At 38.6% G+C, this 14,211-nt stretch overlaps 1 protein-coding gene across 6 annotated transcripts in view; it reads right to left on the bottom strand.

The window, feature by feature from the left end:
- LRP1B (LDL receptor related protein 1B) overlaps positions 1-14,211 on the bottom strand; it is a 2,172,167-nt gene that overhangs the window by 1,422,338 nt on the left and 735,618 nt on the right. For all 6 annotated transcript variants that reach the window (XM_073634235.1, XM_073634238.1, XM_073634240.1 and 3 more), the window contains exon 3: positions 12,052-12,189. In XM_073634235.1, the coding sequence (XP_073490336.1) occupies positions 12,052-12,189 (138 nt within the window). The remainder of the gene's footprint in view (positions 1-12,051; positions 12,190-14,211) is intronic.

The raw sequence follows: 14,211 nt of genomic DNA, 5'->3' as shown, positions 1-14,211 counted from the left end.
GGCATTACAGGAGGCTGATGCCCAGGCAGATTTAGTAACTTGAGCAAGTTCATTGTAAAAAAAAACAAAAAAAACAAAATACAGAAAAAAGAACTAGAATACATTGTTTTCTATATTTGACTGTTGTTCAACAGTTGACCTCTGGTTAAGGTAATCCTTTACCATGTCAAACATGTGTAGCCATGGAGTTTCTGCTCTTGTCTCTGTTTATGAATGTCCCCATATAGAAGGGTAGGCTCTTCTGGGGAAGGGTTTAGCACATGTCAATGCCTGCATGACTGTGTTACAACTGACTAACTGATTGTTTTAGACTTTGATACACTCCCTAGGCTTCAAAAGGTGTCAGCCAGAGTTGATATGGCCTATGTGGTGTTTCAGTCAGGCCTCTTCGACACAGAAGCCAGCTGAACATCCGGCTTTTGTTCGACCGACTCCAGTACAGATGGGCTGAATGCCAATCAGTTTCTATTGAACCAGCCAATGCCACCCAACATTCAGCCCCCCGTGTACTAGGCTTAAATGCGCAATCATTTCGGCAGACTAGGCATATTTACGACACCCTTTGGAACAGACTTATCTTAAGAAAGATGAAAATAATTTTATGGAATATTCAGATGACCAATTTTGCCCAGCAATTTGGGAGTGTGTGCAGAGGTCATAGAGCTCCAATAATCAAATAATTATTTTAGCTGTATCAGGTGGTGATTATCTAATGTTCTTGAGTTACATTAGACAACTACTTTCCTGCTGGCACAGCAAGCCATTTGATTCAGTACATCACAAGCTCAGTGTCTTATAAAATATTGCTGAGACAACGCTGACAAATTGGGTCAACTCTGTATGACCATCTGGACCCTTCACAAATTCCCTTCCTTTATTTGCTAATTTTAGTAAATTTGCCAATATTATTAGTTATTTTTCCTTAACCATCCCTGTTTGATCCCATCAACCCCAGAATGACTAATAAAAGTTATGTAACATAATTAGGAACATGTACAATCTTACAAATGATGCCTTGAAACCAAAAAAAAATAACTCAAAGCTATTCTTTCCAGCACTGACTAATGCACTATATTTCAAGCAATTGCCATTTTGAATAGCTTTGCATTGATGCATAATACAGTTATTACTTTGCAGAATATAGTGCTTCAATATTTCAGTTTCAGCAATAACTTTTATTGAGGTTTCTAAACAGCAAAAAAAAGTATCCTTGTGAAATATAAGCATAGAATACACATGATGATACATTGTCACTTTGGTCTGCGAGCGTTAAAGCTTGGCAGCAATTTATTATTTAACATATGGCCGAAGCAGTTTTGGCTCAGAACGCTGTGCTGGTTGTGCTGTATGCAGCGTGTTACTAAATTGAGATGTTAGACGCTATGATCTTTTAACTATTTATGAGCTTGGGAAGAAAGGATCTCTGGTGGGTACAGTCAGCTATTAAAAAAATAGAAAGAAGGTATAACAGGTTGAATGTCACAGGAGGTAGAAAATGGCAGCAAAAGGTGGCAAGCTAATTTTCTCTATGCAGCTAGAGTTGCCAAATATCTGTCTGTCCATCTGCTACATTGTTTGGCTACTGTATGTGACCCATTGTACAAACAAAGTCACACGCAAATATAAAACCCCTCCAAGGCAGAGCAGTCCAAATGGGCTGGTTAATGGTCAATGAATCAAGTAATGATGACTTGTCTAGGACTTTACAAAAATCACTGGACTAACAAGGTGTAAAAAGGGGGATGTTTACACTTCCCCTGGATCAGATGCTCTGCAGATCTTGGAAGGTTAGAATTTGATAGCTGTGCATCTAAATCTAGCTGACCATCTAACTGTCTGACAATGCAATAACTAAGTTTCAAGAAATGTATATTATTCTTGCATGTGTTTTGTTTCTTTATACAAGTCTCACTCTGTCTCTCTCTCTCTCTCTCTCTCTCTAGGCTGTGTGTGTGTATATATATATATATATATATATATATATATATATATATATATATATATATATAAAAATATATTTTTTTTCTGAATCTCTATATATAGATCTATATAGATATATATAGATCTATATATATCTATATATATCTATATATATAGATATATCTAGATATATCTATATATATAGATATATATATTATAGCATGTTTTCCTTTTCAAACCAAAAGGTGGGCGTCCTTTTTTTGCATATTTTTCAGACTATTCTTATCTGCTTTGCTGATAAAATGTCAGTTTACCAACTTATACTTTATAAAATAAAAATAAAATGGACCCAATATTATTATGCTGTAGTGTGCCTTTAATATCGCCAATTGTGAAACAATCTCTCTGTGTGTATTGTGTGTATTGCACGAATAGTCATATCTGGAGACCAGCTGTCAAGCATCACGGTAGGGATGGCCACATAGGCTACATTTTGGAAACCAGTCCATATACAATATATTCAAAGTGAATCCAAAGACCATCCAAGATATAACGTGAAGATATTAGTGAACCCAAACAACATGACAGAATGTTTAACCAACTACACTATATACAAATGTATACTAAATGCGGAACACAGAAAAACATGGTAAAACCGTAGGTGCAAGGAACAGTCGGGAAGTGGCAACCGAAACTCTGATCAGGAACAAGGGGGAGTAAGTACAAGGCAGCAGGATACAAGGCAAAAGCAAGGCCAGGACCAGGGTCAGGATAAATGGCAAGGTGTATCTAGTGGTCGAGCAACAAAATGACGTGAGAGCCACTAGTAAAGTATGAACTAAATACCCTCCCAGCAGCCAACACGAGATAGAGACTGATTCCTGGGAGCTGCTTGGAGACACCTGCTGGTTCACACTGGAACTACAACCCTCTGCCGAGGGAACCATAGTGCCAGGTCCTGACACCAGCTTTTTAAACAATCCCATCTTATGTTTCCCAACTCATTTTTGCTTTATTATGAAAAATAGAGCCCTGAAGCTAAAAGCAAAAGAGACAACCGTAGGGCTTTTTTTTTTAATTGACACTGTTGTGCACTCTTGGGAGCTGGGGGACAATGAGGTTGATTAATTAATAGAGTAGAGCCTGTTCACTTTGCCAAGTGAATGATAAATAAGGTAAACCAGTTCCCACTCTGAATACCCAATCATGTGAGAGAATTAAAAAAAGAAAACAAGATTTTTTTTAAGCACATAATTGATTGAAGTGGACAAAGCTTTATCTTATTTACCAAGCTCATTCCACATTCACTTTGCTAAGTGAACAGCCTCAGTTCTTCTAGTAATCAACCCAATAATGTAAGGAAAGGCAGTTGAGAAGGCAACAGCTCAAACTTTAAAGCAATAGTTTAAAAAAAAAAAAAACACCTGTAAAACAATGGCATAAAGTGCTCGTATACATCGCATACCCTGGGTTCATGGGCTCCAGCACTGTGAATGACCTTCAGAGTGCATGAGGTTACTGGGTGCATCCAGGGTGAATATCTCCAAAATGGTGCATGTTTAACAGATATTCATTTTATCGCCATGTAAGCCTTATTATAGGCTTACCTGTAGGTAGAAATTACAAAGCGGGGTTTACTACCGCTTTAAGTGACCTTCTATTCCTGACTCTCAAGCTGAAATGCCAGGCTAAGATAAAATAAATGAAATTAAAGGCAAACAACATTTTTACAGACGAAAATCTGCATTTGTATAAATATTTAACACTAAAAATACAAATTCTTGCATAATCAAAGTCATGGCCAAGCGAAGGTCTGCCGAAATTAATTTTTTTAAAAGTCAGCAACTACAAATACTGCATCTGCTGACTTTAAAATATGGACACTTACCTGTCCAGGGCGCCCACGATGTTGGCACCCGAAGCCGATCTGTCGCTCGGCTCTCCGGTGCTGCCGCCACCATCTTCGATAAGGGAACCAGGAAGTGAAGCCTTGCGGCTTCACTTCCCGGTTCCCTACTGCTCATGAGCGAGTCGCACTGTGCAATCCGGATGGTCCCTGGTGTCTCTGGGACCCATGTGTTTCCCAGCAGACAGCAGGGGGGGGAAGAGGCGTAGACTCCCGAGGGAGTCTATGCCTGGAAGTGGGTGCAAATACCTGTATTATACAGGTATCTGCACCCCCCTCCCCTCTGAAAAGTGCCAAATGTGACATCGGAGGGGGGGAGGGTTCCAAAAAGCAGAGGTTCAATTTTTGTGTGAACCTCCGCTTTTAGTTCAATTATATACATATAATAAAACGTGTCCTTCCACAGTTGTTCATGTTGTAATTTTCCTTATTTAGTCGTACTGTAACTTTTTTTTTTTTACCTATTCTATTTCCACATAACGATGCATCATTGCTTCCCACATTTACCTCTCCGGAATTACCATAATGTTTTCTTTGTGTGTTAATAATGTTGTAGCAGACTTCACATTAAGATCTACTTTACTAATTAGATGTGGGAAGGCAGGATGATTCTTTCTGACAAGTAAATGGCAAGGCAATGAGATTTAGGGATGCCGTGAAATCAGCTTTCTCCTAATGGCAGCTGATGACCCGCTGCTAACTGCCCTGTTCTTGGAATGAAAAGACCTTTGGCTGGGTAATTGTATTGATCGTGGAAATACTGTATTTGGTACCTAGTAATTATGCTGTGTGTTTCTCAGATACCGATGTTGTTTTTTTTTTTTTTTTCCTGTTATTACAAGAAAGAGTTTACAAGAGTTGAAAAGTTTTTTTTTCAGAAATACACCTCGCACTTGGTTTCTGCTGTTATAAAAGGAATGTTGTGGGTGTTGTAAATGAAAACCAGCAGGAACGGGTAAAAAAAATCAGGACATGAGTCAATCAAATAACAACTCTCTATAGGAGTAAAGAAAAAAAAAAGTCTGTAAAACAACACAGTTCATATCTACCTAGCTCAGGTAAATATAAAAAAAAGTTCAACACTTACCACTTGCAGCCTGCAGGTGGTGGGCCTGAAACTACTTTCTTGTTTTTCTTCCAAACTTACTAGCTATTATAAAATATTCTGTGTGATATCTTTTTCTGCTGTCATCTAGGGCAGTGGTCATCAACCCTGTCCTCAGGGCCCACTAAGAGCCCATTCACACAGGGACGACTTGTCAGGCGACCTAGTCGCCTGACAAGTCGCCTCCCGTTCTGTACAATGAAACCGTTCTAATCGGAGCGATGCAAGTCGCTCCGACTTAGAAAAAGGTTCCTGTACAACTTTGGGGGCGACTTGGGGCGACTTGCATAGACTTCTATACAGAAGTCGTTTTGCAAGTCGCCGCGGAAGTCGTTTGCAGGTCGCCTCGCTGAGGCGACCTGCAAGTCGTGTTGCCCCTGTGTGAATGGGGTCTAACAGGCCAGGTTTTAAGTATTACCTTGGGGAGATGCAGACTAGAATACTGCAATCACTGAGCAGCAAATGATATCACCTGTGATGTATTTCAGTTATCTTGCAAACCTGGCCTGTTAGTGGGTCCTGAGGAGAGGAGTTGATGACCACTGGTCTAGGGGATAAATAACCAAGTATCATAATTAAAAAGTTAACCTGTCATGAAAGAAACAGGGAGACTATCTATGCTGAGCTCTGTGAAAATGCTAGTTTTCTAACTGGAATTCTAATTTTTCTTGGAGTCACTAATGAGAAAAAAGTAGGTAACCCAGGACAGTCTAAGAAACACCAATCATTCCCAACTTATTCTGGTTCAATAATTCAAAGCAGAGAAGCAAGAAGTTCAGGCAACTAACATTTTCCACAAGGGGTGGTAAGCACTTGCAACCCTTCCTTGCTTCCTTCCTTCCATCCTAGAGGTGTGTTACTGGCCAGATCACCAGATGAAAACAGCCTAAATATTAGAAAACTAATGGAGCCATCACATCTGCTTAAGCTGCAATATATTACATTTTTGGTTTTGGGTTTAACCACTTCCCCTAGGTTGACATCATATGATATCAGGGACTTTGTGTGAAGATATCTGGATGATGGTTGCAACTACAGGCATCGTCTAGATATATATTTTTTTCAGTTGGTGATTCCGTGCAATTTAAAAGTCATCATAGTGGCTGTTTAGCCACTTGATTGCTTTTACAGGCGGCAGGAGGGAGGTGGCGGTTTACCATAGAGGTTTACCATAAAGCTGGCCGTGGACCAGATGGTTCCCCGGCCATCTCTGTGACCCCCGGAGGCAACGTCATAACGTCAGTTCCACCGCAGGTAGATGTAAACATTACCATTTATTTTAGCTGGAAAGCCCGAGATCTATTTTTTTTTTTATCTCAGGCTTCCAGCATAGAGGAGAGATGTGGGAACTTATAGACCCCAGATCTCTCCATAAAGAGGACCTTTCTTGCCCTATTCCAAGGGATGTTTACATTCCTTGTCATAGGAATAAAAGTGATAACAAAAAAAAATTAAGGTAAAGTGTAAAAATAAAAAAAATTAAAATAAAATAAACAATAATATATATTTTTTTTTTAATGCGCTTCCATCCCCTCGTGCTTATACATGTGAGATGACGCCATGAACGTTGGAGCCAGAGCAATGATTTCAGCACAATACCTCCTTTGTAACTCTAAACTGGTAACCTGTAGAAATGTTTAAATCGTAGCCTATGGATTTTTAAGTGCTGAAGTTTGGCGCCATTCCACAAATGTGTGTGCAATTTTAATGCGTGACATGTTAGGTATCTATTTACTCGGCGCAACATCATCTTTCACATTATTCAAAAAAAAATTGAGGTTGTTTTTTTTCTTAATCAATTCATGAAAGTGAACAACTAGGGAAAGTAAACAACTAGAGAGGCCATGAAAAAAATTGCCTTTGAAAAATTGCTGCTCAAATACTGTGTGACATAAAAATAAAAATGCTACAACCACCATTTTATTCCTTAGGGTCTCTGCTAAAAAAATATATATATATAATTTTTGAGGGTTCTGAGTAATTTTCTAGCAAAAAAATTATGATTTTTATATGTAGGAGAGAAATGCCAGAATTGGCTTGGGTGGCAAGTGGTTAATATTGATTTAACTTCAATAGGGCCCCAAAGCTGATCACATTCTTCATCATTCATGTATTCATTCCTTACTTCATTCAAGCAATTATTTATTCAATCATTTATTCACTCTTTAATTCATTTGTGCAATAAAAGTCAGGGTTTCCTGAAGGAACTTCCTCTCCTCTGTGCTTGCCGGCATCCCACTGTTGCCTAGCTACTATCATCCTTACATACTTATTAATTTCATCCAAGCATTGTGCTTTGGGTTGACTAATATATCTTTTTCCACATAATTCTTGGATAGCTTTTGACATATGATCCTCAGTCATCCGTTTAATATTACCAGCCCAATTTAGATGTGCAATGCATGTTATCAACGATTATCCAGCAGCCTTATATTTTTCATAAAGCTTGCTATTATGTCTACATCTCCCCGCTCTGTATTCAGATACACATCTGTATACATCTACATACGCCCATAAGCAATTTCCTTTCATATACATCAAAGATTTTTGTTTTCTGCTTGATCCAACATGCAGCTCCGTATGTGACAGCTAGAAATTTACACATTCCAAAAATTTTATTGCAGCACGGAAAAAATATACCTTAGTTTAAATATACAAAATATACAATAGATTATCTTATATGTTATACAGGGCTTAATGTGTATCTCTAGGCAAAATATTTGCTTTAGTTTTGGATAGAGTGTGGAAGGGTTAGACAATCTGTTAAGTTTTTGTCAAAACAGTGTTTATCTAAACAGTTTTTAAGGGATAATTTACAGCTCTACATTATCCATGTTAAAATATTCTAAAATAGGTAAACGATACAAGAATAAAAAAACATATTATATAAGAAAACATATAGGAGCTTAATGATATCAGCACCGTAAAAAAAATGGGAAAGAGGGGACTGTAAGGATAATACATATATCATCATATCATCAGGGAAGGCCAGACACATTAAATTCTAAGTAGCAGGGGTTCCAAGGAAAGCTCTATCTACACAATCAGAGAAGCTCCCAATGACACATATACAGCAAAAAGCAGGACGAGGAATCAATTGGGAAGGGCTAAAAAAATTTCAGTATCACTATATGCCTGCTCACAGGTCCAGGTTGTATGGACCTTCTAAGGATCTGCACTATCCTCTGCCACCAACATCTCCATCACCATTATGTCATTGAGAATCTAGGCCCATTCCAAGAGCAAGGGGGAGAGGTATTCTTCCAGTGTCGGTAGATGGCAACTCTAGTCCCTCTGTTAAGTATTTATTGTGGTCTGTGCTTTCATTAGAAGGATTCACCGCTCCACCTGTACTGGTGACCATTGTCACCTAGAAGGCAACCAAGGGGAAATCCACATTTTTCCAGTTGTCCCCAAAACAAGAAGTAAGGGGAAATCTTCCAATGGCAGCACCTGTTTTAACTGTCTAAAAGGGGAATTTGCCTCGCTTTGGGAAATTTCCTCTAACTTCTGGTTCTGTCTCCGAAACGATGATACATACAAAGCAAAGGATAAACCATGAAGGTTTTTAAACCTACTCTATCCAAGAACAAAAGAAAGTTTTGGCCAAACACACACTTTACCATGCTGATACAACTGTCTATGTACATTCTTCACCTACGATGTCATGTTAGCTGATGTTGACATCCAACATCACGACTGTAATCCATCTATAGATACACCACAATCCCACTACACACTCCAATTGGTGCCTCTGCTAATCAGAATACTGATGGACTTTGTCATTTTCCTAACTAAGAATTTTACCACCCATCTGACAGCCCCCCAGAGGGCTCAGGATCAGAACTCCGGGGTATCAAGAGTGACCAAACTCATTCAATATTTTTTATTTTAATTCACCAACCACAATACATACGTGTATACACTACACTATAAGTGCTCTCTTGACTCTCCTCTTGCCTTTTTCTGGTGGACACTTTATACCATCCTTTGGGCTTTAACTTGCTTTATTGGCTTGATCCGTCATACCCCTGAGGACCACCACCACCCACATCCAATGTTAACTGATGGCACAACAAACATTAGAGGCAATGCACTGAAGCATAACATATGCAATATTCTCAATACTGGGTGTCAGTTCCCTTTTTATTGTAGATGATTGATGTTTGTGATTTTGTTTTTGGTATACAAAATTTTATTACAAAAAAAAGATCACTGTGGATGAGCAAAATTTTGAGTTTTTCCTTTATATCCATTTAGCTGAACTTGAAACATTTCAGTACACCATTAACATCTGCTGAATGCATTGAAGTCAGTGCTGAAAGGAAAAGGTGTTTTGGGTGTTCTTAAAGTGTCACATAACCCACATCATAAAAAAACTATCAATAAATGGCATGTTACATGCTGTCCATACTCACTCTGTCACTATAAGTTTTGTTTTCTATATTCTGCAAAAAACCTGGTTGATCCTGCTGCTCTCTATCTCCACCTTCTGTCCAAGTCCCCAATTCAGCTAAGGATTTTGCAGCTGTAGTGGCAACTCTGCACATGCTCAGTTTTTTGTGAATTTCTATGCTAAGCATGTCCTCCCTATCACATATGAGCAGCCCATGTGACTATAGAGTCATACATGTGGGCATACACACAGTGGTAAATGACAGCCCACTCCCTCCCTCCTCTTCCATGCTCAATAACCAGCTAAACACAATGGGGGTGGGATTTTACATTAATAGAGGAATCACCTCTACCTTATCTGGAGGGGCGTAACATAGCCTGTGGCTGGCAGAAATCTGCCCACACCATGTTATTTCCACAAAATAATAAAGATTTGATTTCAAATATATATTTGTATGACATGTTGATAAACAAAGCCTAGTCACACAAGGTCTGTCATATGGCTTTGTTAATTTTTGTTAAGCCCAACTCCAGGAAAATATAAAGTTATCCTTTGCAGTGGGGCTATGCCCTCACTGCTAGGGTTCACTGCTTGTTTTGTCTAGGAGAGAGGAGATGCCTCTCCCCCACACTTCAGACTGTCCCTCAGCAACCTTGCAATGGCCTGCTGGAGCATAGGGGAGAAGACCCTTCAGGGACTGGTCCAGTAGTAGGGAGGAGTGGAGGATATATTGAATAAATCTCCTTTTCCCAGAGTCCCTGAGAAACTTTGAGAGTTTCCCAAAGTTTGACTTTAAAGCTTATTTTGCCCAGAAGTACCCAACTTGCTATTGTTATTATTTCATAAATTACTGCTAGCTTCTTTTGGTTGAGGTTGGTTGAGTGTATGAGAAATGAAGGCTTTTAAAGGTTAAACAGTGATAGCGTGACTTTGCTATAATTGGAAAGTCTGAAATGAACTTTTAAATGTGAAATTCATCTTAAATTAAAATAGCATATGCAGTTAAATACTGTTACTCCTGTATGACTTAGTGAATGGACAGAAAGGGCAAAGGGCAGTCATTTTTACAAACATATTTGAGTTGAGTATCTGTGATCCAAATACTCTTACTTATTGCAGAAAACGAATATGGAATGTTCTGGTAGTGCAGGGGGCAAAAGCCAATGCCCAATGGTTACTGCAACCTCGCCTGGCTGGAATTTACTGCATCATAAGCCACTTATCCTTTTACCACATATGACTCAAAGTAAAAAAAAAAAATATAGGAATAGAAAATAATGAAATTAACTACAGATTTGTGGGCCCTCAACTATTTCCACTTAGAGCAGCTTTTTTAACCAATAGTTCCAGATTGCACCTTAGTCAGACCACAGAATGATCCTTTTTGTTTTAAACAGACAGGCAGCTGATTTAAAAGAACAGAACAGATCCCCCCATCCACACAAAAAAGTTGGATGGAATCATTCTCTCTACTGTATTATTGTATTCTGACAGCGGGGACTGCTCCACTGTCAGAATACACTGATCAGTGCTGCAACTGATTGGCTGCAGTGCTGATCAAAGGAACATTTTCCAATAAGTCGGGTCAAGAGAAGTTGATCATTAGATCAACTTCTCTGAAATGGGAACAACTATAGATGGATTTAAAATGTGTCCGGTCCCTGCTTTACCAGATAAATTTTGATCCATTAATGGTCAGCTTTAGACAAGCCTTCCTCATACGCAATTTCAACTATACATCCTAGACAAGACAAATCAAGCAATGCCCCCATATCACACTGTAGACCAGCGATCAGTGACACACTGATTTCCTGTCTGATGGTGCCTGTAGAGTTCTAAGTCTTCCAACACCAACATCACTCTGCAGAAACCAGTGACCAGCGACCATCAATGTAAGGGGAAACTACACTCACCACCAATGTAAGGGGCATTCTTTTAACATTGATAGATATGAGCCAGCAACTTGGTGGACTCAAACATTGAAAATCTTTATTGGCTATACAAGTTTATCCAGTAAAACAATGCTCCAGTAACATTACTTTACTGGTTATACTTGCATAGCCAATAAAGATTTTCAATGTTTGAGTCCATCGAGTTGCTGGCTTATATCTATCAACATTAAAAGTATTGAAGGACTGCACACCCCAGCCACGAGCACCGGTTTTCAGCCTTGGATAGCATCACCAGCAGTAGAGCTTGGATATGGTATTCAGTGATTCTAAGGGACATTCTTCCCCCTGACCACAAATGTATGAGGGCATTTTGTGCACTGACCAGTGTCTACTAATGTAAAGGAGTACCTCTTTCACTTACCACAAATCTAGGTGGGCACCTCTACACAGACCTACTGTAAGAGGGAACACTTTTTCACTGGCCACCATTGTAAGGTTATGCAATTCTTTTCTAGCCATTTTGTTAATTAATTTCATAATTATTTCTGCAAATGATCTGTTCTAGGTTTCACATATACTAAGTACATCAACTTCCCATTTCTTTTATACACAGCATATTCATATCTACAAATTACTAATTACAGTAATGTACAGTCATCTGGAAATAAAATCATTTTAGCAGGGTTTCACTAAGACCTGAAAATTATTTCAAGAGTTTCTACAGGATAAAAAAAAAGATAAAAGCTACCCTAGACTGTGAACATTTTGCAATCATTCAGGGACCGGTGATAACGACAATCAAATTTTAGGAAAAATTATGTAAAGGACTCACCGCGACAGTGCACTCCTTCATCGTAGCCATCACTGCAGTCCAAGACTCCATTGCAGAGTTTTGACAGATGGATGCATGTTTTGGTTCCAATGCAAAGAATGTGATTTGAGGGGCACTTGTAAACTATGTTTTCCTGGCCTGAAAAAGAAAGAAAAAAAAAAAGAATAGTTAAAATTTTCCCCAGAGACAGAAAGCCTGTATACACCTTGTAGGCACCATTATCTTACAAAAGAAAGAACCACATTATATACGGATATGATTCCTGTGCAGTGCTTTTGGGACCAATAGGACACGAGTGACAATTGACTCCTGCAGTGTGTGCAGATTTCTTGTTCTAAGTTGTTACTAACAGCTGGGGATCTATTCTAACAACCAGGAGCTAAGTTGCATGCTTTTTATTAATATGATCACAATGACGGCCAGTCATGAAGATCACATACTGTAGGTACCAAGAAAACCTGCCAGTGCAACTCTCACTGTATCTCACACAGGGAGAGGCACGTTGACACCTGAGGCTGGAAGGCTGCAGTTGTTACAATGCAGTATAAGGAATAAAAAAAAAAAATACCTAAAAAAAATAAAAACTTGCCTCAAAAAATTTAATAAGGTATGGCAGGCATAGTTGGCATCGTCGTCCACGACAGGATGATACCTGGGGAGACACTTTGGTACTGGTTGCTAGTTGATTTAAGTTGTAGTAATAATGAGGTTTTAGGGATTGGGCTCACCTCCTGAGGAAGCTCTACACTCTGGGTGGAGACACTTGTTTCATTCCTGATTTAAGATAGCTCTACCTGCCTCTCAGTTCCACTATTGTATTACAGTGTTTTTTCCCTGATAGCTGTTTTTGACTCCTTAAGACATTGTATTGTAGATGCACTTAATTGTCCTTTTCAAGGGAACCTTGAGATGAAGGGATAGAGCTGAATGGGGAGGGGGGGGGGGTAAGGTTTCTGGGGTGTTGTTTATTCTCTTTAGTATAGATAGTTGGCCTTTGTTATTTAGCCAAAGATGTAATCACCTTCCATAGGTAGTAATGTAATAATGTACTATTTGTGTTGGCCCTGCGTGGCCGTGTTACGGTGGCTTGGTTGTGCCACTGCCACTGAGTTGTATACCTTTTAACAAAACTTCAAGCAAAAGAATTTTCAAAAAAAAAAAGTTAAAACTTAATTATTTGAGACCTTAACATATGAAAGGAATAAAACATCTCTATTTCATTGTCTATATGCTTTTTTCCAAGCAGCTCGAGTTAACCTTTTTTTTGTTCAACGGTTTTATCTCTTGTTGACACAGTATACAATGGTACCTTGTTTTTTTCTTTCTTTCTGTTTTTCTTGTGTTTTTTTCTTTTTTTTCCCCTACTTTTAAAGTATATGCTACCTTGGCACAGCACTTAACATTCATATGTATAAATAAATATATATGCTGCGCTAAAAGGTATGTATAAGAAGTGCACAGTAAATAAAATATCTCAAATAAATAAATAATGAACCAGTGAATTATAAATGTTAATACGCATATATCTTACTATGGATATAGTTAAAGATCCTAGTGCATAACTATGTATTACAAGCCAAAAAAAAAAATATATAATATATGTATATAAAAAAAAACAGCAATATATATGAAAGTGCTTCTGTGCTTTCATATAGTGTCCAAATAAGTCAATAATGACCATGTTTTCATACAGTGTCCAAATATGTCAATAGTGACCATGCTGAAAAACAATGCTGTAAGTGATTTAAATCATAAAACAAAGTGCTCATGTGCATGTAAGTAGTGACCAATTGCGTCACTAATCCAGTATTGATAAAGGTCCATGTAATCCAAAAGCTGTGATCCAAGCCGTGCTAAGGTATCATCACTCAGGTGCCCCCCTTGGGTAATAAATACTCACCTTGGAGCGTGAGACTTTGCGATTAATCTAAGTCAAAACACGCATGTGAACCGCCTCTGGGATCTATGATGGTATTGGGCTCCTGGATTCCTCAGCATACACCAAACAGAAACAGGAAAAACTCGATAGTGCAAGTACAGTTTGAACCGTTTATTAAATAAAGCAAAAAAGATCCCCTTCAGGGGTACTCACACAGATTAAGCGTGTCAGTGCACCGCTCTATAGTAAGCCTTTACTGGTGTATGCTGAGGAATCCAGGA

The sequence above is a fragment of the Aquarana catesbeiana genome, linkage group LG06 (assembly GCF_042186555.1).
Source record: "Aquarana catesbeiana isolate 2022-GZ linkage group LG06, ASM4218655v1, whole genome shotgun sequence".
Classification (NCBI taxonomy): domain Eukaryota; kingdom Metazoa; phylum Chordata; class Amphibia; order Anura; family Ranidae; genus Aquarana; species Aquarana catesbeiana.
This window is presented reverse-complemented; position numbering and strand designations above follow the sequence as displayed.